The sequence below is a fragment of the Rhinolophus sinicus genome, chromosome X (genome assembly GCF_036562045.2).
Source record: "Rhinolophus sinicus isolate RSC01 chromosome X, ASM3656204v1, whole genome shotgun sequence".
Classification (NCBI taxonomy): Eukaryota; Metazoa; Chordata; class Mammalia; order Chiroptera; family Rhinolophidae; genus Rhinolophus; species Rhinolophus sinicus.
The window spans coordinates 112599025-112624194 of NC_133768.1; the positions used below are offsets into that span (position 1 = coordinate 112599025).

The window sequence follows — 25170 nt, forward strand, 5'->3', positions numbered from 1 at the left end:
AATTTACTTAGCAAAACTAATTTCTGACACCCTGACAACAGTCCAGCAACTTACCATCATTTAGTCAGTTTTGGGTAGAGATACTCAGATGGCTGATGTTATCACTACTAGATACTTAAAGTACAACTATTTGACATCCTTAGAAAGTTTGTGGCTCTTGATTAAGAAAAAAAAAGAATTGGACCAAAAAACTGTAATAGCCTTCCAAAGTATGAACTGTGATATAAATTCCATCAGCCTGTTTAGCACATTAAAGAACCTGTTTAGCACATTAAAATAATCCAGAGACATGCATCAAATTTATTTTTAATTATTCAGTGGCATTTCGATTTAGGATGATGCTAATTTTTTAAAAAGCACTGGTTCTCAAAGTGTAGTCCCAGGGCCAGCAGCAGCAGCAGCATCTCCTGGCATCCTGTTAGAAATGAGCAGATTTTCAGGCCCCGACCCAGACCTACCAAATCAGACACTCTGGGAGTGAAGCTCAGCAATCTTTGTTTCCACAAGCCTTCTGGAGAATTCCAGCACACACTCAAGTTTGAGAACCACTCCTTTAAATATATCTTCTAAGGGGAATGAATATCTCACAGACAATAACTATTATAAAATTGAACAGAAGTGATTATGTAGTTGTTTTATAAGATATTTAATTGAGACATTATCAAATTTCATAAATGTCCATTTACTTACAATTTTGGATTTAGCATTTGAGTTATTTTTATATTTATTATCAGAACAGTTACACATTATGAAAGGACGTTTTTAGAAATGTACTTTTGGTCTCACCATCCTAAAGACTCATTTCCATTTTCTTTCCTTTCCATTTTTATCCACATGTATACATAGTTGTGGTCATAGTTTAGATTCAGTTTTGTGGAGGCAGACATGCCTGAGATTGAATCCTGATTTCACTTCCTGCTTGCTGTTAGCCCTTGACCAATCCTCTAACCTCTGTGAGCTTTATTTCCTAATGTGCAAAAGAGAGGTAATGGAACCTGAGGGTACCAGGGTAAAGGAGGTAATGTATGTAAAAGCACTTTGTACCGTGCCTGGCACATAAGTAAGAGCTGAGTGACTGTTAGCAATTGTTAGTTTACGTTATGCTCATGTAGTGTTTCACTGAGTTGTGTCATAAGTTACCAATTGTGTCCTTATTTGGGACACTGACTCTTTAGAGCTGTGGTACCCAGGGTGCTGTTTTACACCCACATAAGGAGCTCACTTCCGAGTGTAAACACTGCTTCCTTCATGAACGTCTGACCTTGAAAATGCCCGTTGGGCTGAACAGTGTGCTTAGAGACTTAGGTAAAGCAGTAACAAGCCCTCTTTGGCAGCAGTCCTCCTGACTTAGAGGATCGTGTTCTAATAACAGTTCTGATAGAAATGTTTTTATGCCTATTATGTTTTTTTTTATTTTCTTAAGATTCATTTCCAGGAACGAGATTAATACTCAAAAGGCAGAGACATTTTTGTGGTTCTTGATAGGTATGTCTCTTGGCTATTTGAAGTGATTTCCTTTTGCTCATTTTAGTTTTAAGTCTATGTTTAGATGCAGATGAGAACCTATTGAAAAAACTACTAATATTTATTTTCCCCTTTTGTTGGTCTCCAAACATCTTTGTTTTGCCTGAAAGCGGAAGCAGCCAACTACTACAATATTTTTCATTGCAGATGCATAATGTTTCCAGAAAATGAACCTCTTTCATCAGCTCCTTTTAGACTTACTTAGTTTTAGAATAATATAAATAGCAGATTAAAACTGTAATCAAAAACGTTTCTAACCATCTCCCTTTGATTTGATTTTTTAGCAATTTTATTGAGATACAACTCACTCATACAATTCACCCATTTAAAGTATACAAGCCAGTGGTTTTTACTATAACCACAGAATTGTGAAACCATCACCACAGTCAATTTTAGAACATTTTCATCACCCCCAAAAGCAATCCTGTACCCACTTACACTCACTCCTTTTTTTCCTCTCACCTCCAGACCTAAGCAACAATTAACCTCTTTTCTGTCTATGGATTTGCCTATTCTGGAAATTTCATGTAAATGGAATCATATATGTGGCCTTTGTATCTTGGCTTCTTTTACTCAACATAATGATTTTGAGGTCCATGTTGTAGCATATATCAGTACTTCATTCCTTGTAATGGCTGAATAATATTCCATTGTATTGATACGTTTTATTTACCATCTGTTAGTTGATGGACATTTTGGTGGTTTCTACTTTTTGGTTAATTTTGATGAAGTTCAATTTATTTTTTTCTTCTGTTGCTTGTCCTTTGGATGTCATATTTAAGAGACCATTGCTTAAGCCAGGTCATACAGATTTACTCTTTTGTTTTCTTCTCAGAGTTTTATAGTTTTAGCTCTGAACATTTGGTCTATGATCTATTCTGAGTTAATGGTTATGTATAAAGTAAGGAAGGGGTCCAACTTAATTCTCTCAAATGTGTACATCCAGTTGTCCCAATGCCATTTGTTGAAGAGATTTTTTTTTTCCCATTGAATGGTCTTAGCACTCTTACCAAAAATCAGTTATTCATAGATGTATGGGTTTATCTGGACTCTCAGTTCTGTGCCATTTAATCTGTATGTCTGTCCTGCACTGTCATGATTATTGTACATGTGTAGTAAGTTTTAAAGTCAGGAAGTATGTGTCTCCCAACTTTGCTCTTCTTTTTTAGGATTTCTTTGGCTGTTCTGAGTACCTATCATTTCCATAAGAATTTTAAAGTGAGCTTGTCAGTTTCTGCAGGCAAAGTAGCTGGGATTTTGATAGGGATCGTTTTGACTCTGTAGATCAATTTGGGGAGTATTGCCCGTTTAACAATATTAAATGCCTGATCCATGCACACGAGATGCCTTTTCATTTATTTAGGTCTTTAAGTTTTTTTCAACAACATTTTGTAGTTTTCAGTGTGCAAGTCTTACATGACAAAGACTTTCTGCTTGACCAAACATTGGACATGCTCCTCTGAGCCTTCTGTTTGACCAGGCCTCATCCTTGGACTCTGTCCTCTGCCTGCCTAAGCCAGTCTTAGCAAAGAATCCTGCTAAGTCAATCCGCTACCCTTGATATCTTATCACCCTTGATAGCTGATCCAGTTCCTAATCCCCTACCTTTGATGTAGAAATCTTTGTCCTGCCTTGACGGAGATCCGTTTAGGCTGGTTTAGCAAGATTGCCCTATACTTGTTTTCTTCTCTTAGTAATTTTCCATCCAGTGGCTACCCCCTCACTCTGCTCATTGCCTAAAAATCCCCACTTGTCCTTTTTTAAAATTATTGAGATAGAACTTACATACAATATCCTGTGAGTTGAAGGTGTATAATGTGTTGATTTAATACATTTATAATACTGCGAGATGATTACCACCTTTGCTTGAGCTGACATCTATCACATCACATAAATTATTCTTCTGTGGTGAGAACATTTAAGATCTAGTCTCTTAGCAGTTTGGAAGTTTATAATACTGTACTCTTGGCTGTCATCACTGTGCTGGCATTAGATCTCCAGAACACATTCCTCGTCTTGTTGCAAGGTTGTGCCTTTAACAATACTTCCCCAGTTTCTCCCTTGGTACTACCATTCCATTCTGTTTCTATGAGTTCAGCAATTTTAGATTCCACACATAGGTAATAGACAGTATTTATCTTTCTCTGGTTTATCTCACAAGGCATAGTGCTCTCAGGGTCCACCTGTGCTGTTGCAAATGACAAGATTTCCTTCTTTCTCATGGCTCAATATTTGTGTGTGTGTAGTTGTGTCAGTCACACACACACACCACATTTTCTTCATCCATTCGTTCATTAATGGGTACTTAGGTTGTTTCCATGTCTTGGCTATTGTGAATAATGCTACAAAAAACATGGGAGTGCAGTTATCTGTACAAAATCCTGTTTTTATTTTCTTTGGCTATATACCCAGAAGTGGAATTGCTAGATCATATAGTAGTTGTATTTTTATTTTTTTGAGAAACCTGGCTGAACCATTTTACATTTCCACCAACAGAGCAAAGGCGTTCCCTTTCTCCATGTGCTTGCCATCACTGGTTAGCTCTTCTTGGTGACAGCCATCATGACAGGTGTGAGGTGGTATCTCATTGTGCTTTGGATTTGCATTTCCCTGATGACTTTGATTGTCTTTTCATATGTCTATTGCCCATCTGTAGGTCCTCTTTGGAGAAATGTCTATTCAACCAATGAAAAAATTCTGCCCATTTTTCATTGGCTTACTGGGTTTTTGTAACTGAGTTGTATGAATTCTTTGTATATTTTGGATATTAACCCCTTATCCAATATATGGTTTGTAAATATTTTCTCCCATCCTGTGTGCTGCCTTTCATTTTGTTGATTGTTTCTTTGGCTGTGTAGAGCTTTTTAGTTTGATATAGTCCCACTTGCTCATTTCTGTTTTTGTTGCTTGTGCTTTGGTGTCATATCCTAAAAAACCATTGCCAAGAGCAATGTCAAGGAGTTTCTTCCCATGTTTTCTTCTAGGTATTTTATGGTTTCAGTTCTTACATTTAATTAAGTCTTTAATCTATTCTGAGTTAATTTTTTTTTGAGTGGTGTACTGTACGCCTTCACTTACCGTCATCCATGGGTTCTTGGAAACTGTAACTTTAAGTGCAAAGACATACAATGAAATCAATTTGACCATAGGCTAATCGATATAAACAAGAGTTAAGTTCCTACAGCATATTTCTGGTCACAAAAATATCACCAAACTTCTAAAGAAAGACCCAAAACACTTCTAATATTAAATATTGAAATGAGTGTGAGCTATACCTACATTTAAGAAAGATTAATAAGAAGAAGTAGAATTATTTTCCAACCCACTTATTCCAGTTCAGGGTTGCGGATGGCCAGAGCCTCTCCTGGTAGCTCAGGGTGCAAGGCGGGTACCCTCCCTGGAAAAGATGCAATCCCATCACACACACACACACACACACACACACACACACACACAGTTTACATTTACCAATTAACCTAACATGTGCATCTTTGGGCTATGGGAGGAAACCAGAGTACCTGGAGAAAACCCACACACATGGGGAGAACGTGCAAACTCTACACAGATGGGGGCCCTGGCCAGGCATCAGTTTTTTTCCTTCTCATCAATGTTATAATGAAATGATGTAATTTGAGGACCTCCTGTGTATAGGAGACCAGTTTCAGTTTTCTGTGAGTGATTATACAGTTTTCCCGCATCATTTGTTAAAGAGAGTATCCCTTCCCTGTTAGTATTCTTGGTTCCCTTGTCAAATCTTAGTTGACCGTATATGTGGGGCTTTATTTTGGGGCTGAATGTTCTTTTCCATTGGTCCATGTGTCTATCTTTATGCAAATACCATGCTGTTTTTAATTACTATAGCTTTGAATAGTTTGAAATCAAGAAGTGTGATGCCTCTGGCTTTGTTTTCTCAGGATTGCTTTGGCTATTTGAGGTCTTTGAGTATTCAGTTTCTATTTCTTCCTGATTCAGTCTTGGGAGATTGTATGTTTCTTGGAATTCAGTTGACCCCTGAGCAGCATGGGTTTCAGCTGCATGGATCCAACCTAGATGTGGATTTTTTTCCCCAGAACAATACACAGTCAGCCCTCCGTATCCCCCAGTTTTGCATCCACAGATTCAGCCAGCCGTGGATTGAAAACAGTATTTGATCTGCAGTTGGGAATCTGTGGGTGCAGAGGGCTGATTTAAGTTATACATGGAATTTTGACTGCACGGGGGGGTAAGTGCCCCTAACACCCATGCTGTTCAAGGGTAAACTGTATGTCCATTTCTTCTAGGTTATCCAATTTGTTGGCATATAATTGTTCATAGTAATATCCTACGATCCTGTGTATTTCTGTAATATCAGCTGTAATGTCTCCTCTTTTACTTCTGATTTTGTTAATTTATTTATTAAATTTATTGGGGGTAACATTGGTTAATAACATTATATAATTTTCAAGTGTACAAGATTATAATTGGATATCTGTGTGTACTCCTGAAGAGTAGTTTCCTTCAGTTACCATATATTTGACCCCCTTACCTACCTCCCCCTCCCCCCACCCTGTTCCTCTCTGGTAACCACCATTCTGTGTCCTGTAACTGCGAGTAAGTTTTGTTTTGTTAGTTTGTTAATTTTGGTTTTATTTGCCACAACTGAGTGAAATCATACAATTTTTGTCCTTCTCAGTCTGACGTCCTTCACTTAGCAGAATACTGTCAGTATCCACCATGCTGTCACAAATGGCAATGTTTCATCTTTTTTATGGCTGAGTAGTATTCCGCTGTATATATGTACATCTTTTTTTGTCCACATTTCTGATTTTATTTATTTGAGTCTTCCCTTTTTTTCTTAGTCTAACTAAAGGTTTGTCGATTTTGTATATCTTTTCAAAAAACAAAAAATAAAAACAGCTCTTAGCTTCATTGATCTTTTCTATTGTTTTTTCTGATCTCTATTTCATTTATTTCCACTCTTATTGTTATTTTCTTCTGTCTAATGTTGGGCTTAGTTCTTCTTTTTCTAGTTCCTTGAGATGTAAAGTTATGTTATTTATCTGATATCTTTCTATAGTCTTAATATATGCATTTATCACTATAAACTTTTCTGTCAGAACTGCTTTTTTCTTTTTTTATATTGGTTGATGTTTTTAAGTCAAATATTATCTGATTATTGTCTTCTTTGTTTTTTTTTAATTAAAATTTATTTGGGTGACAATGGATAGTAAAATTACATAGGTTTCAAGTGTACAATTCTGTAATACATCATCTATATTTCACATTGTGTGTTCACCACCCAGAGTGAAGAACTGCTTTTTCAGCAGCCCATAGGTTTTGGGTGTGTTGTGTTCCCATTTTCATTTGTTTTGAGGTATTTTTTATTTCCTTTTTTATTTCCTCTTTTACTTACTGGTTGTTCAGGAGTGTGTTGTTTAGTTTGCACATATTTGTAGATTTTCCAGCCTTCCTATCGTTGATTTCTAGTTTCATACCATTGTGGTTGTAAAAGATAGGTAGTATGATTTCAGTCTTCTTAAATTTGTGAAGACTTGTTTTGTGTTCTGTCATCTGATCTATCCTGAAGAATGTTCTTTGTGCAATTCAGAAGAACCTGTATTCTGCTGCTGTTGCATGAAATGTTCTGTACATGTCTGTTTAGATCTGTGTAGTGTAATGTATGGTTCAAGTGCAATATTTCCTTGTTGATTTTCTGTCTGGATGATCTATCCATTGCTGAAAGTGGGGTATTGAGTTCCCCACCTATTATTGTATTGTTGTCTATTGCTGTCTTCAGATTTGGTAGTGTTTGCTTAAGATACTTCTCCGATGTTGTGTGTGTACATATTTATGATTGTCATATCTTCTTGATGTATTGGCCACTTTCCTGTTATGTAATGACCTTATTTGTCTCTTATTACTGTTCTTGGCGTACAGTCTTATTTGTTTGATATAAGTATACCTATCCTCACTTTCTTTTGGTTTCTACTTGTGTGGATTATCTTTTTCCATTCCTTCACTATGAGTGTACTTAAATCTGAAGTGAGTCTCTTGTAGGCAGCATATATTTGGGCTTTTTTTTTTTTTAATCCACCCAGTTACTCTGTGCCTTTTGATTGCTGAATTAAATGCATTTATAATTAGAGTAACTATTTATATGTAAGGATTTACTAATTCCATCGTATCCATTGCTTTCTAGTTTCATTGTTCCTTTTTCCCTGTATTTCTGCCTTCATTTTGAAATTGGGGATTTTCTGTGGTAGTATACTCTATTTCCCATTTCTTTATCTTTTGTGAATCAACTCTAGGTTTTTGTTTTGTGGTTACCATGGGGCTTACATAAAACATCTTATTGATAAAGGTTGTGCAAAAGTAATTGCAGTTTAAAAGGTTAAAAATAATTGCAAAAACCACAATTACTTTTGCACCAACCTAATAGTCCATTTTAAGCTGATAGCAGCTTAACTTCAATCACACACAAAAGCTCCCCATTTGCTCCTACTCTGTTATATTTTTAATGTTACAATCTACCTAATTTTACCACCCTTCTCCTTCAGGAACACTACTTATTCTAATATTTGTACATTTGATGGAGTCTCATGTAGATCACATAGGCATTCTTTGCTCTTTTGTGTTCATTGTTGTTGGTACCCTCTGATTGGGTTATTTCAAGTTTCCTATCCTCTAGCTCACTTACCCTGTTTTCCATTCGACCTACTCTCTGGTGGATGCTCTTTACTGCAATTTTTTCATTTCATTCATTGAATTCTTCAGCTCCAGAATTTCTGTTTGGTTCTCCTTTATGATTTCTGTCTCTTTGTTAAATCTCAGATTTTGTTCATGTACTGTTTTCCTGATTTCATTGAATTGCCTTTCTGTGTTTTCTTGTACCTTGTAGAGTTTCCACAAAACAGCTATTTTGAATTCTTTATCAACTAGATCACAAAATTTTGTGTCTGATTTCAGTTATCGGAGGATGATTGTTACCTTTTGGTGATGACATGCTTCCTTGATTTTTTTTTTAAGTTTATTGGGGTGACAATTGTTAGTAAAATTACATAGATATCAGGTGTACAATTCTGTATTACATCATCTATAAATCCCATTGTGTGTTCACCACCCAGAGTCAGTTCTCCTTCCATCACCATATATTTGATCTCCCTTACCCTCATCTCCCACCGCCCACCCCCCTTACCCTCTGGTAACCACTAAACTATTGTCTATGTCTATGAGTTCCTTGATTCTTAATGTTCCGTGGAGTTTTGTACTGCTGCTTTCTCATTTGAAGTATCAGACACCCCCTCATATCTTTACTAGTTGCCTTCAGGTGGGAAATACTGTTCATCAGTCTTCTTATATCAGGAGTTTTCGTCAACCTTGTACGGGTACACCTCCATGCTTCTTGCTCCCTCTTGTGGCAGAATTCTTAAACTTTTATATCTTTTCTGGTCTTAAACTCACCAGGCTCTCCTGGAAACCTCTCTTTCGTTTTCCAGAAGATGGCACTACAGTTCAATTTTATGGTTTTGCCTTTGTCCACAGCCCCTGGTCTGATATTCTGAGAGCATTCCTTTTACTGACTGGCACTCGCTCTTGCCATTGCACTCAGGAGCACACATTGCTCATGTATAGAAATACAGGTGATTTTTCTATACTGATCTTGTATTGTGCAACCCTGGGACAACTTCTTTATTAGTTCTAAAAGCTTTTTAGTGGATTCCTTATGATTTTCTATATACAGGATCATATCATCTGAAAATAGACATAGGGTTTCATTCTTCCTTTACAATCTTGATGCCTTTCATTTCTTTCTCCTACCCAGTTGCCATTTCTAGAACCTCCAGTATGTCAAATAAAAGTGGCAAGATTGGACATCCTTGTCTTATTCCTGGTGTTAGAGAGTCTTTCACAATTAAGGATGATATTAGTTGTGGCTCTTTCATAGATGCCATTTATCAGGTTTAGGAAGTGCCCTACTGTTTCCTGTTTGTAGAGTGGTTTTATAGTGAAAAGGTGTTGGATTTTGTCAACTGCTTTTTTGAATCTATTGAAATGATCATCTGGTTTTTGTCCTTTATTCTATTAATACACTATATTACAATAATTGATTTTTGGATATTAAATCAACCTTGCATTTCTAAAATAAATGCCACTTCATAATGGTCTATAATCCTTTTTTATTTATTTTTATTTTTTAAACTTTATTTTATGTATGTTTTTCCAGGACCCATCAGCTCCAAGTCAAGTAGTTGTTTCAATCTAGTTGTGGAGGGCGCAGCTCACAGCGGCCCATGTGGGGATCGAACTGGCAACCTTGGTGTTAAGAGCACCGCACTCTAACCCACTGAGCTAACCAGCCACCCCTATAATCCTTTTTATATATTGCTGGATTTATATATTGCTGGATTTATTCTGCTGGTATTTTATTGGAGACTATTTTATGTCTGTATTCAAGAGAGAGAGGGAGAGAGAGAGAGAGAGAGAGAACGAGAACGCCCTCTGGTGTCTCTTCTTATAAGGGCACTTATCCCCTCATAAGCCCTCATGACCTCATCTAAACCAAATCACCTCCCAAAGGCCCATCTCCAACCGCCATCACATTGGGTGCCAAGATTTCAGTGTTTGAATCTGGGGGGACACAATTCAGTGGATATAACATCTTCTCTTTAATGTAGGTGTTTACTGCTATAAATTTCCTTCTGTGCGACTGCTTTCAGTCCATCCCATGTGCTTTCCTTCTGTTACTTTAAATCCAACAGCTGAGCCCCCTCTAAGTAAGTTTCTAATCTCTGCTCCTTGTCCTGTGCATGGGTCACACTTTCCTGTTTGTTTTTTATCTCATCATTTTTGTGTTGTTGAAAGCTGGACATTTTAGATAATGTAGCAACTCTGGGCACTGATTCTCAACGCCCAGGGTTTGTTGTTTGCTTGATTATTTGTTTAGTGATTGGGCTGGGCTTTTTTTTTAAGTGTGTTTCTCCCACAGTGTGCAGCCTCTCATGGCACTTCTCCGAGGGAACAACCTTGGGCACGCACACAGTCACCCTGGAATGACATGGCTGTCATTGAGTGTCTCTTTTCCTGATCTCCCTGTTGTGCTTCCAGCTAGTCTGCTCCTGTGGGTGTCTCGCCCAGCTATTAGCCTCTACTAATTGCAGGCTAATTGCTCTATTTTTTTCCAGCAGTTCCCCAGACATAAATTGCTCCAGTCTGATCTAATTAGATTTGGGCTGCCTTGTCTTTGTGGCCAGTCTTAGACATTTGTTCTGACCTCAGGAGGGTTCTTAGTTGTCTCTTCCCCTGATACTCTCTGTTAAACTTCTTGCTGGCCTGTGGCTTTACTTGTGGTTCTCTTGAAGCTGCATCTTAATTGCTTATCTCCATTGTTTTGACAGCATCCTTAGGCTTGAACTTCCCCATGCTCTGTTCCAGATAAAGTCTGTTCTCTTAGGAAAGCTCTCTATTCCTAAGGCCTGCCAGTCCGCCTGGGAACAATCCCCAAGCCACTGCTCTAGAGCTGTGGGTAGGGGCAGTGGACTACTTCTCTTGGAGTGACAGCCTTGCTCTACCTGTGGAGTGCTGGGTAACTTGTGGTCTTTGGCTTGCCTGTGCCAGCATGGAACCTCAGCTGTATGAGTAAGTCAGGGCAAGGGCACTCGGGGCCCAGTATTCTCGGCCTGCCACTTGAGCTTCTGCCCTGTGTGTTGGGGCTAGGTGGAGGAAGGAAGCCCCAGACCTATCACCTGTGCCTTGCTGGAGGAGAACTTCTGCATTGTGGCTTGGGGTGGGGTGGGATAGGAGGATAGAGGCTGATGACTTGCCTTCATGGGTAGTAAGCATAGCCTTTGACTGGGACCTCAGGAGAAAGAGAACCCCCCGGCTTTACTTGCCAGGAACAGAGCTTCCATCTCTCTGAGCTTTGGGTTAGAGCAGGTCCTGGTTTAAATGCCATAGACTCACTGTTCTTACTGAGAATTAGTTGATTTTCTTCCATAAATGTTTCTTCATTTGCTGTATGTCCTTGGGACAGTCCCAGTTTTCAGAAACTTTAAATGGTTGTTGTTTGTTTGTTTTTATTTTTATTTTTTCTGGTTATGGTTGTTTTGTTGGAGAGAGGGTCTGTGCAGTTCCTCACACCACAAGTCTTGAAGTCTCCAACTCTCAACTTATTTTGAAGGTTCCTTTTTGTTCACTTTCAGATTATACCCTTAATTTAGAGGTTTGTAAACTATATTCCTTGGATAGAATCTGCCCTATTTTTCTACATAAAGTTTCCTTGGAAAACAGTCATGCCCATTTGTTTACATATTTTCTCTGCCTGACAGAGTTGAGTAATTGCTACCGAGACAGTTTGGCCCATAAAGCCAGATATTTAGTATCTGGCCCTTTACAGAAAGAAAACTGCCAACCCCTACTTTAATTGATAAGCTTTACTAAAGTCTTTTATTACTTAAAGATATAAGTGCTTCTCTAGTAAATGTGAATTGTCAAGAATACCAAGTATAATTAAAAATAAGATTTGTCTTAAAACAAAGACAAAAATAGCAGATTTTTAATGTAAACATGATATTTTCTGTTTTTCCACCATTTTTAGATCTGGTAGCTCAGCGAGGAGAAAGATTGGAATTATTGATAGATAAAACAGAAAATCTTGTGGATTCGGTAAGTACCGGCTATGACAATATTTTTCAGGATGTAGAGAATGTGTGGTTGATAGCTAACATAGTAGGGAAATGTCTTAAATTTAATACTGTAGTGTATTTTTTCTTTTCTAACCTCCATTATCTGATTACATTGTGATTACAAGGATAACAAAGAGGCATAGAAAAAAAGCCAGGACCCATTAATACCCATTAAGGAAGCTTTGGTTTGGAAAACATACTCAATTTAGAGAAACAATTTGTTTAAAGCTTTGGACTGATGTGTACATAATTCAACACCTCCTAAGCACATTTTGTAAAACACGAAACAAATTTTCAGGCCCCTTGCGACCTAGTGTGAATCCTGAAAACTGGACAATTCATTCATTTTCTTGCTCGCTGTGACAGCTTGAGCCTTCCGTGTGTCAAGCGAGAGGCAGTATCGGGAAGGGCCACTGAGCCTTAAAAGAGTCAGTGTCCCTGTGACCTACTTACGCTACAGTCCCGTGTGTCTTTGCACTCTCCATCCGATTAGTGGATGAAGGTTTTGAGGAAAGATGATAGATACATGGTGAATAGAAAGAGGGCAGAGATCAGTTACAGTTTGGGTCTCTACAATTACAAATTGAAATGCAGAGTGGAAGTTTACACCTTGGAACAGACCCATGGGTGATCAGGTTCATTCTTACTGGCAGCTAGATTGTAGAGGTTAAGAGCACAAGTTCTAGAGGCCGGCTACCTGGGATTGACTCCATCTCTGCCACTTACTAGTCATGTGACCTTAGGCAAGTTACTTAACCTCTCTGTACTTTAGTGATTATCTGTAAAGTAGAGACACCTACTCCATAGTGTTTGGAGAGTTAAGTCAGATGATGCATGCAAAATGCCCAACACAGTGTCTGGTACATAGTAAGAGCTATTTAGATATTTATTGTTATTGTTGGTTTTACTGGGACATTCATTAACAGTATGTCTTAGAAGGACAACAGTTTTTTGTTTGTGTTTGTTTGTTTGTTTTGTTTTGTTTTTTTATCAAAGCCCATGGTAGTTGCAGGAAGGATGGCACCATACAGGAAGTCAAAACCCCAGGATGCTGTAGTGGCTCCCTTTATAACCCATTGCTGGGGGCCGAAGAGGGCAAAGCAGTATGCAATGCCAGATCTGCAGACCAGTGTCTTTGCTGTTCCCAGTCCATCTCTTAGCTATTCCTAATCCAGGAAGGTTACCCCGTTTAGCTGGAACAGTCTGTATTTGACCAGCATTAGTATAGTCTGTACTTTCCAAATGAAAGTCTTCTTAATTTTGTTGACTACACATCCCAGGATAACAAAAGGTGCTAATTAACTAACAGATGTCTCTCTTTCTGGAGGAATAACATACATATGATAATGCACAGCAAGGGTACTACTGTTAGTAAGTGTACAGTTCATTAGTTTTCACATCTGTCTGTACCCATATGACCACCACCTGGATCAAGATAGAACACATTTCCAGCACTTCCGAAGGCTGGCTTATGCCCCTTCCAGGTAATCATCCCCAACAGAGGTAACCATGTTTCTGACTTACATCACCCTAGACGATATTTTGCCTGTTCTTAAAATGTATAGAAATAGAATCATATGTTATGTAAGCTTTTGTGTCTGGCCTCTTTTCCTCACCATAGCTGTGAGGTCCATCATTAATTCTTTATCATTTTTCACTGTTCATTTTACAAACCTGCCTACCACCAATTTGTTTATACATTCTCCTCTGTGGGGCTTGAATTCTGGATTCTCTATTTTATTTCACTGATCTGTTTGTCTGCCTTTATGCCAATACCACACTGTATTGATAACTAGAGCTTTATAGAATTTCCTACGTCCTCCAACTACGTTCTTCTCCAGGACTGTCTTCACTATTTTCGGTCTTGTGCATTTCCAGTTATGTTTCAGAATAAGCTTGTTGCTTTTCACCTTTAACAAAATCTTGTATCTTTGATTGTGATTGCACTTAATCTATAGGTCAATTTAGGGAGCATTGGTATCTTGCCAGCATTGCGTCTTCCTTTGCATAAATATGGCATGTCTCTGTTTCTGCGTAGAACATCTTTTGTTTTTTTCCAACAATGTTTGGTAGTTTTTGGTGGTACAGATCTTGCACATATTTTGTGAAATTTACCCTTAAGAATGTCGTGCTTATGTAGTCTATAAATTTTTAAATTTCATTTTCCAATATTTATTGCTAATATATAGAAATAAAATTGATTTTTGTATATTGACCTGGTTTGTATCCTGCAACTTTGCAAAATTCACTTATTACTTACTTCTTGGAACTTTTTTGTAGATTCTTGCCTTTTATTTGTTTGCCTTACCTTACTGCACTTGGTAGAATTTTCTACACAATAGTGAATGCAGGCAGTGACAGTGGAAATTTTTTTGTGTAGCACATCTTATGGGGGAAAATTCAGTATTTTCACTAATTATGTTGTTAACCATAGATTTTTTGTTTTATGAGCGTTCCTTTCATCAGGTGGAAGAAATTCACTTCAGTTCTTCATTTGAGAGTTTTATTCATGAATTTTATCAAATCCATCCATTGAAAGGATTGTATGGTTTTTCTCCTTTATTCAGTTACTATGACTGAATATAACTTACTCAGTCAACATTTGCTTTTAACATCTTATTGGATTTGCTATTGTTTTGTTCAGGAATTTTGCATCTGCGTTCATCAGGGATATTGGTCTGTAATATGTTACTCTTTTTAGGCTTTGGTATCAAGGATATGCTGGCCTCATCAGAGGAGCTGGGAAGACCTCTCTATCCTCCAACAGAGTTTAGGTACTGTTGGTATTATCTGTTCCTTGACTGTTTGGAAGAATTCACCAGTGAAGCTGTCTCAGCCTGGAGTTTTGTTTGTGGGAAGGTTTTAAATCTACCATTTTGATACTTGTTTCCTATTTGTACCATCTGTCTGTTCCCTTCTCTGCCTTTTTCTGCCTTCTGATCAACTCGTTGAGTGTTGTCTAAATTCCACTTTTACCTCCTCTATCAGCTTATTAGCTATACCTCTTTGTTATTTGATGTTTGCCTTAGGGTTTACAGTATAAGTCATTACCTTATCATAGTCCGCCTTCAAGTGGTATTATTTCACTTCACAAAATAGTATAAGAACCTTCCAATAGCATACCTCCATCCGACCTTCCTGGCCATGGTGCTGTTTTATAATACTTTTATTTACACAGATGTTAGAAACCTCACAATACATTGTTATTATTTTTGTTTAAACAGTTGATTATCTTTTAAAGCGATTTAAATAATAAGAAAAAACATCTTTCTGTTTACCCATTTCTTGTAACTTCATTCTTTTCTGGATCCAGATTTTCATCTGGTGTCATTTTATTTCTACCCATAGGACGTCTTTTAACATTTTCCATAGTGCAGTTCTGCTAATAATGAATTATTTTCAGTGTTTGTATGTCCAAAAAAAGCCTTTATTTATTTCACTTCCTTATCTTAAAGGTATTTTCTTTCAATATTTTAAAGGTGTTCCATCACTGTCTTACACATTCTTTCTGACAAAAATTCTGTCATTCTTACATACATAATGTATATTTTTCTCCTCTAGGTGCTTCCTTTTTTATTAATTTCAGGTGTACAAAACGGCATAATGGTTAGACATTTACACCCCTCACAAAGTGATAAGCCTCCCCAATCTACTACCCCTCTAATATCATGTATAGCTGTTACAATACCATTGACTGTATTCCCTATACTCTACATCCCATGACTATATATACAGACTATGTGTGTGTGTGTGTGTGTGTGTGTGTGTGTGTTTGACATTCAGTGTTATTCAGCTTCAGATGTATAGCGTGGAGGTCAGGCATCTACACAGTCTATGAAGTGATCCCCCTGGTGCTTTAAAGGTTTACTTTTTATCATTGGTTTTAAGAAATTTGATTATAATGTGCTTTGGTGTGGTTTTTTCATGTTTCTACAGCTTTGGGTGTGTTGAGCTGTGGGTTTGTAATTTTTGACAAATCATGAGAATATACAGCCATTATTTCTGCAAATATTTTTCTATCCCTCTTCTCTCCTTCTAGGACTCCAGTTACATGTACATTAAGCCACTTGAAGTTGTCCCGCAGCTCACTGATGCCGTGCTCATTTTTGTCAGTCTCTTTTCTTTCTGTTTTCACTTAGGATAGTTTCTATTGGTATGTCTTCAAGTTTACGTATCTTCTGCAGTTTGTAATGTGCTAATACTCCCATATCATGTATTTTTCATCTCTACAAGTTTGATTTACATCGTTTCATATCGTCCATGTGTCTCTTTAACATGTGCATGCCTTCCTCTACCTTCTTGAATATATGGAGTATGTTTATAATTAAAATGTTTATTCTACTTACGTGTCATGTAAATATTGATAGAGTTGGGTTTAAGTAAGATATGTTGGTCTTTGGTTTGTATTTGCCCCAGTGTCTTTGTTCCTCTTTATCTTTCTTAATTTGTTTACTCAGGTATTTTAAAAATTATTTCATTTTATCACATCTTGTTTTTTAACAGCTTTATTGAACTATTATTTTATTGATAAATAATCCACAGACATATGATTGACCCATCATTTAAAGTATACACTTCAATGGTTTCTTGGAATATTACAATTCTTTCAATTGTGGTTAAGATATATACGAGTATAACATAAAATTTGCCATTTTAACCGTATAATTCAGTGACATTAATTATATTCACAATGTGGTGCAACCATCACTAATTCCAAAACTTTCTCATCATCCCAAGCAGAAATTCTGTAGCCATTAATCAGTAACTCCTCACTCCCCTTACTTCCAGACCCCAGTTCTAATCGTATTTACTGTCTCTATGAATTTTCCTATTCCAGGTACATTCATATAACTGGAATTCCACAATATTTGCCCTTTTGCATCTGGCTTATTTCACTTAGCATAATATTTTCAAGATTCACCCATGTTGTAGCGTGTGTCAGAATTTCCTTTCTTTTTGTGACTGAATAATATTCCATTGTATGCGTACACTACATTTTTTGTATCCATTAATATGGATGGACCCTTTGGGTTGTGTCCATCTTTGGGATATTGTGAGTAAGGCTACTGTGAATGTTGACATAGAAGTATCTGTTCAAGTCCGTGTGTTCAGTTCCTTTGGGTCTGTACCTAGGAGTAGAATTGCTGGGTCATATAGTAGTTCTATATTTAGCTTTTTGAGGGTCTGCCAAACTTTTCCATAGTTCCTGCACCATTTTACATTCCCACCAGCAATATACAAGGGTATCAGTTTTTCCACATCCTCAACAACACTTGTTATTTTTCCATCTTTTTATTTTAGCCATCCTGGTGGTTATGAAGTGGTATCTCATTGTGGTTTTGATTTGCTCTTTCCTGATGACTAATGACATTGAGCATCTTTTCATGTGCTATCGCCCATTTGTATATCTTCTTTGGAGAAATTATTCAAGTCCTTTGCCCATTTTTTAAAAGGGAGTCATCAGCTTCTAATGAAACCATCTATATGGAGCAAAGAGATCATCAGGCTGGTCAGCTTGCCCCTGTCATTCTCACAGGGATTTTTATATCTTCTTGTTCTCTTCTACCCCCTACTCGACTCCCCAAGGGAAGCTTTGGTAAGGTGAAACAATTGTCCTTTATAGCTGAACTGGTTTTAAAATAGGTGATTTGTAAGTGTTCATATATTGACTTGAGGATTGTAGAGGAATCTCCACTCCGATGTATTGAATCACACGACTACATTTAGGTTTATTCGTTTTGTTGCTCACTATATTTTCTGATCCGCATTATTGTCCTCTTTCTTGGATTCTTTATTGTGATTTAATTTGTGAGTAATTGCAGAGTTCAGATAACTGAGACGTTCACAAACTGTACAGTTTAGAGGACACAGTCCCCAAGACCTGCCTGTTCTGACTCCAACTGCAAGTGTATTTGTTCCCCAAACCACCCTCAGGTTTGCTCATTGACTAGAAGGACTCACAGAACCCCATGAAAGCTGTTACACTCACAGGTACCTGTTGTCCTGCCTTCATGGAGTCAGGACGCTTTACTGTCCCAGCATAGATGTGTGACAACATGCATACAATATCATCAAGCAGGGAAGCTTGTCCAGGCCTTGGTGATCAGTTTTTATTGAGATCTCATTACGTAAGCACAACTGACTTGCTTGATTTCTCTCCAGTGCCCAGCTTCTCTAGGTGTACAGCTGGTTTCTCTGTAGTGACTAGTCCCCATCCTCAATGGCATTGTTACTCTTTGGCTAGCCAGTGGCCCCCAGGCAAGCAACAATTACCTCCCAGGAGCTGAGGGCAAATGTCAGACCCCTTTTGGGGCAAGTTTAGGTTCTTCACTACACAGTACAGCTGATGGGCATTTGGGTCGTTTCCAGTTTTGAGATAAGACAGATAGCACAGTTGGAAATATTTTTGTGTGTGTCTTTTGGTGAACTTGTGCATGCATCTCTTTTGGGTGTATACCTAGGAGTGGAATTGCTGGGCTATTAGGAAATTTTACTGTTTGTTTGATTTAAACTGCATGTGTCCTGGTGGGAGTGGTTCAGTTGATACTGAGAAATTGATGTTTCAAAAGAAAATGAATAACTGAAGGAGTGAAATTTTTGGGTTTTGGCCTCATACAAGTAAGAACTTACCCTTCCTGTGGAAATTGAACAGGCTTAATGGCTCAGCATCCCAGCATTATACTGAGCAGAACAGGCAAATGTGTTTGCAGCCAGCTGGCCTAGAAGCCATTCTCATTGGAAGCATGGAGGATAAGGCTTTCCCACCAACAGGAGGAACCACTTCTGATGGTTGACATCATGGGTATGGCTACGGTGAAGAAAAAGGAGAGAAGCCTTTCCCCTGGGCTCCGACTGCTTTGGGGGAACTAGTGATCATGAATGGCCAGTCTCACGTGAAGAGAAGGAGGGCTAGAAACACTGGGACCTAACAGAGTAAATGAAAATAAAAGTTTTGGAGGTCTTTCTGCAAATCAATCACGTACTCAGTGCCAGGAACCAAACAATTCGTGCTTTTTTTTCTAGTCTGTCACCTTCAAAACAACCAGCAGAAATCTTGCCCGAGCCATGTGTATGAAGAATCTCAAGCTCACCATCATCATCATCATCGTATCAATTGTAAGTTTTTGTTCTTTTTGTGTTTGATCTTATTTTTCAATCTCTAGGAAATTGGGTGGTGGAATTCTTTCTAATAATGAGCACTCTAACATGAGCTACGTAGGCAGGGGCTTGCCTATGAAGTCACATTGGAATATTATCTTGACTTAAACCCCATCTCCCTGTTGAGAATTCTTACTATGAGGAGTTGTGCAAGGCATTCCAAATATTCCTGGATGTTTAATGTTTTTGCCACTACTGAAATGGGATTCTTTTAAAATTGCATTTTCTTACTCCATATTTTCTAATTATATTTCTGTTTAGTAGTTGATTCTATTTACTACTACTTTATTTCTGTTTTCTGTTTTCTAATTGCTGTATTGTGTGTCTGGCAATTTTGTATACCTCTTTTTTTTTAAAGATTTTATTAGGGAAGCAGAACAGAACTTTATTGGGGAACAGTGTATACTTCCAGGACTTCTTCTAAGTCAAGTTGTTGTCCTTTCAATCTTTGTTGTGGAGGGCGCAGCTCAGCTCCAGGTCCAGTTGCTGTTGTTAGTTGCAGAGGGCAGAGCCCACCATCCCTTGTGGGAGTCAAGGAGTTGAACTGGCAGCCTTGTGGTTGAGAGCCCGTCCTCCAACTAGCTGAGCCATCTGGTCACTCGGGAGCTGAGCAGCAGCTCATTGACTTCATTCTAGTTGCGGAGGGCGCAGCTCGCTGGCCCATGTGGGAATCGAACCGGCAGCCCCGTTGCCCAGAGCTCGCCCTCTAACCAACTGAGACACCTGTCTGCCCCACATACCTCTTATTAATCACCATAGTTTGTTAGTTGATTCTTCAGTGTACTATAGGTCAGGAGTCAGCAAACATGTTCTGTAAAGTGCCAGATAATAAATATTTTAAGCTTTGCGGGCCACATACAGTCTGTTACATAATTCTTATTTTTAAGCAACCCTTTAAAATTATAAAAACTATTCTTAGCTCACAAGCCATGGGCTGTAGTTTACTGACCCCTGCTATATAACTAAATTTATAGTATCATCTGTTAATAATTTTCACTTCATCAAATTCATATATGTATGTGTGTGTGTGTGTGTACACACACACTACATATAATTGTATATACTTATACTTTTTTTCTTGAATTTACTAGTAGCAATGTTCAATAATTATGGTGTCAGTGGGCATTTTTTAGTTCCCGGTTTTAACTGAAATGCTTACAATGTTTCATTCAGAAGAGTGATACTTACTGTGAATTCTCACTAGATTTTTCTTGTCAAGTTAAGGAACTTTTATTTCTAGGTTGCTAAAACTTTTATCAGGAATAGGCTTTTAACTTTAGGAAATGATGTTTCTTTACCCAATGAATTGATGTGACTATATTTAATATTAATGTATTGAATTACATTAATAAATGCATTTATAGATAACTATTCTTTCATTTCTGGGATAAATACTAAGAAGTTATTATGTAGTCTTTTAATGCATGATGAGTTCAACTTCCTAATATTTATTTAGTAGTTCTCTTGTCTGTAAGTATAAATTAGTCTATATGCTATTCTCCTTTTGGAACTCTTATGTAAACAGATTATTGGACCTCTGTGCACTATTCTGCATCTCTAGTAACCTTTTTAGCATGTTTAAACTCCTTTTTGCATTGCATTCTGGGAGAATCACTCAGCTAATTCTTCCAGCAAACTAAATTTATTTTCAGCTCTGTTCATTCTGCTATCTAGCTCTTCTGTTTATTTATTTGTATAGCCGTGTTTTAGATTTCTAAGAAGTTTCCTTCTTCTTTACTTTAACCTTGTTTTTAATGGAACTTGTACTTGTTAACAGATGTACTGTATCCTTGAATTTCTCTGGATACATAGTGAGAGCTATATCACAGGGAATCACATAGCTTACACAATGCTGGGAGCTGGCTAGGCAAGCCCCAAATCTGTAGAGCAGGCTGTCAAGAAGGGCAGAATTCCTTCTTCAAGGAAACCTCAGCTTTGTTCTTAAGGCCTTTTAACTGGCTGAGTCAGGCTCATTCAGATCATATAGAATAAACTGTCTTACTTAAAGTCAACTGTTAGGCGTTCTAATCACAGCTGCAGAATAAAACAGCACACTGTAGCCAAGCCGAGTCGACACATAAAGCCGATCTCACAGAAATATAGTTTCTATATATGTAATGAGTTCATTATTGTTATTTTGCAATGCATTCTAGGTCTTTTTTTTTAATTTTTCATTTCTAATATGGTAAGTATTGATCATTTTGACGCCCTTCAGCGAGAGCCTGTTGGAGTCTTCACTAATTTTTAAGAGTGTCAAGTGTTCCTGGAGCAAACATTTGAGAGCTGCTGCTCTAAGGAGGGGGGATGCATAACTTTGGGGGTGCTTGGTGACTGGGCAAGCAGGCTTTCCTCCCTGTCCTCTTGGCATTTGCAGAAGCCCGAAGTTCCCTCCGAGCAGATACCCTGCCTCAGTCCACTTTGCCTCGACCCCTGTTGGAGGTCCTCAGGTTTGGCAGAAGGGCAGGCACAGACCTGTTGGTGTTTCACTGGCCATTGCGTCATGACCTGAAATGTCTCCTCGCTCACGATCCCCAGGTGGCACATTCTAGGCTCCTCGGCTTTTTTCTCCCCTCTTCTTTGGTCTGGGAATTTTGATTGATTTATGAAGCTGGGTTGTTGTTACATTCAAATTGTATTTATTGATTACTTAGCACATGCAGAGTACTGCTCTAAGTGTAATGCCAATCTTTGCCAAATGGTGTTGTCACCTAACATTGTACTTCAGCTTTAAAATTCCTTATATTTCACTTATGGCAAATGGTCGACTTTATATCAAATTGGAATATGTGTGTGCATGTGTGAGTGTGTGTGACTGTATATGTGTGTCAGTGTATGTGATGTGCATGGTTTAACTGATTCATTAATAAGCAGAATTTGCTGTAAACCACCTCCCAACATTTGTAGACAAGTAAGGTAAAACAGTTTGATGACTTTTGGGAGGGGGCGTGAAATTCGTAATTTTTTTTCCCCCAAGCATGTGAATAATGACATCAGTCACTTAAAGATCTCAAAAAGTTGTAATTTAAAGCACACCAGAATGACTAATTTATTGCAGTGAACCTGATGTTTAAAATAAATCTACTTTTGGAATGAAGTGATGTGAGCAAGCATATACTATTAAAATACCATAATTTAAAATGACAATACTCTAATTAAAAAGCTAACACATCTCTCATAGGACTGGGGTTTTTGCTGTGTTTCTTTTATCATCAGTTTTCCTTTGATTTGGTGATTATAATTGTGTCTTCACTGAGATGTTAGTAATGACATTCTTGCTCACAAGTGGTAGAGAGGAAGAGTCTCTACTCACGCTTTTTAATTTTTTATGATCCTAATCCATGTATAAAGCCTAAGATTGTACTTAATAAAATCATACTTCAAGGGAACTACAGCAATTTGGGATCCTTATGACAATGGCGTCTCTGTAGGACAGGCTCCCCTACCTCCATTCTTTCCAATTACCATAAAGACAAACACGCCCTGCTCTCTGTCCTGCTGAAGAAAGCACAACAGAATTCAAGTGGGTGAGACTTTATCAGGAAGGGTAATTTAATTGCGCTTCCATCTTTGAAAATACTTGATTAGTGTAGTGTATTATTACACAGCCACACTCTGATGGGACCAGTATTTGTTAACAGGTTAGAAGCTTGTAATGGATTCAAGAAAATAAAATTACCTCCCTCTTCCATCCAGGTCTTCATCTATATCATCGTGTCACCTCTCTGTGGTGGATTTACATGGCCAAGCTGTGTGAAGAAATAAGGAAAAGTTACCATCAACCAAAGGGTACAAGAGAACACGGAGTCAAAGGCTCCCTGTGATTGAAGCCTTTTAATAGCGACAGATGGTGTCTGCCAGTCTCTTCAACCCTCTTGTTTCTTTTTCTGTTTTTAATCTTGTTTTATGCATCCAGATTTTTCTTTGTCCTGTTAACCAGTTTATTCCAGTCCACTTCAAATTGAGCCATTTATTGCAGGAGTAGCCTTAAAAAGGCCCTTTGTTTGTTTCTTCGGTTTCTTAACTAGTGTCACCTCCATAGAGAAACATTTTTGTTTGTGATTGCACACAGCTATGACCAGGGTGCAACGCACCAGTCTGATGAGTAGTTGTCTGTGAACACTGCAGATGAACGTTGTGTGTGCACAGAGGTGTTCAAGAGACAGAGCATTGCTCACGTCTCATCTTTATGTCTTTTGTAATTGAAGAGTTTTAGGTACTTGAGAACAATATATAAATGGAGATTCATTGTTATTTGGGGAACTGTAATTAAATTGTTGGTGCTGCTTGCATCTAGGAGCCCAAGCAGGTAAAGTATTAGACATTGCATCTCAGTCAGAGGGAGATCATTTTGCTAGCCTGTTAGAAGCACATGGAATTAATTATCTTTGACCTCCTAGTATTCACTTTTAGGAAAAAGATTGACTGTTCACAAACCTTGCAGAGCTTGATATCCTGTTTTGCCATTGCAGTTGATTTGAGAAGATGATGGTTTAAATATTGTTTAAGGTTATGGTTTTTTATGTTTCTTTTTCTTTACTTGATTTTTAGGGCAATTCTATAGTTAATAGACCACATAGTGGAGGGAGTGGGGAGGCAAATTCCTCTGGCTCACCAAAGAAAAAGAAGAGAACCACAGTGGATGTGCTAGCATTTTAGCTGTGTGAAGGCAGATAATGTGGGTAATTTTTTCCAGTCTGGGAAAAGCCCAAACAATATAATCTAGTCAACGGTCAACTGCAAGGTTTGGCTTTGACTGCTGTTCAGTACTCGTCGGAGCATCCTGTGTGGTTCAGTAAGTCCTTTAATCTGCCTAGTCTTGAAGAACTCTTGAGAAACGAGAGTAGGCAGTATGATGTATAGAAACAATCCAAGGCAGTGTAACATTCATTTAAGTGCACTGTAAGAAAACTGGAATGCCATCGCACTGCTTCGTCTACTCTGGCGTCTGCAAGCCGCTATGTTCTTTTGGTGTGTATCTAAAAGGACATTTGCTGCTCTAGACCTAATTGCATTTATTTATCAATAAGTGCCAGTAAATGGAAGTCACATTACATTTGACATTTTCCCAATGAAAGAACAAATTAGTCTATAAAGCCTAGCCACCTGTGTAGCCTAGTCATGTGCCTTGAATACATATGTGTGACAGAATCTGGCTCATGCTACCTGTTCTTCCTTCTACACCTTCCAGTTCATTTATTTGACATGTATTTTAGGCCCCACTGGAACTCTTTTCCTGGTGATCATGCAGCGCTCCAATGTTTTTCCAGTTCTTTTTATCAACACTAATGCCTTTTAATTACATGAGCATTTCCTATTGGAAAACGCATTTGTTCCAGGAAAACGTGGCATTCCTGAATAATAATTTCCAAATGTCTTTAATCCAAAGAAAAAGACTTAAAGTTTATTCCCCTTTCTTATACACAACTGAGTAAAAATGATGTGCATGTTTTAGGGATAAATTACTTAACTGTCCCTTGATCTCTTTATGTATAAGAATGCTTTTTAAAGCACATATATTGTTTTAAATGATGCACAAACTGAAGGCATTAATAAAATTTAAGAGTAATACAATGAGTTGCTTGTTTTAGAATTTATTTCTGGAATCTAACTTCTGATGACATTTTGCCATAGTTTACAGATCAAATGTATTTTACTTACGCTGGAAATACATTAAGAAGTGTGACTTGTATACAAGACATTTTAAATCACTATGTTGTATACCTGAAACTAGTATAATATTGGATGTCAACTGCAAGTGACAAAGAAAACAATTATTTTTTAAAAAAAGAAAAAGAAGTGATAGAACAGGCAGACCGAAAACATAAGA

At 37.8% G+C, this 25170-nt stretch overlaps 1 protein-coding gene across 5 annotated transcripts in view; it reads left to right on the forward strand.

Moving 5' to 3' along the window:
• The window catches only part of VAMP7 (vesicle associated membrane protein 7), a 43318-nt gene extending 18401 nt beyond the window's left edge, over positions 1–24917 (forward strand). For 2 of the 5 annotated variants that reach the window (XM_019716086.2, XM_019716087.2), the window contains 3 exons: positions 12098–12165; positions 19209–19301; positions 23037–24917. In XM_019716086.2, the coding sequence (XP_019571645.1) occupies positions 12098–12165; positions 19209–19301; positions 23037–23105 (230 nt within the window). In that variant the 3' untranslated portion in view covers positions 23106–24917. Of the gene's footprint in view, positions 1–12097; positions 12166–14886; positions 14960–19208; positions 19302–23036 lie in introns of all 5 variants that reach the window. The other 3 variants (XM_074323252.1, XM_074323253.1, XM_074323254.1) reach the window with 3 other exon arrangements.
• Positions 24918–25170: the final 253 nt, after the last annotated feature.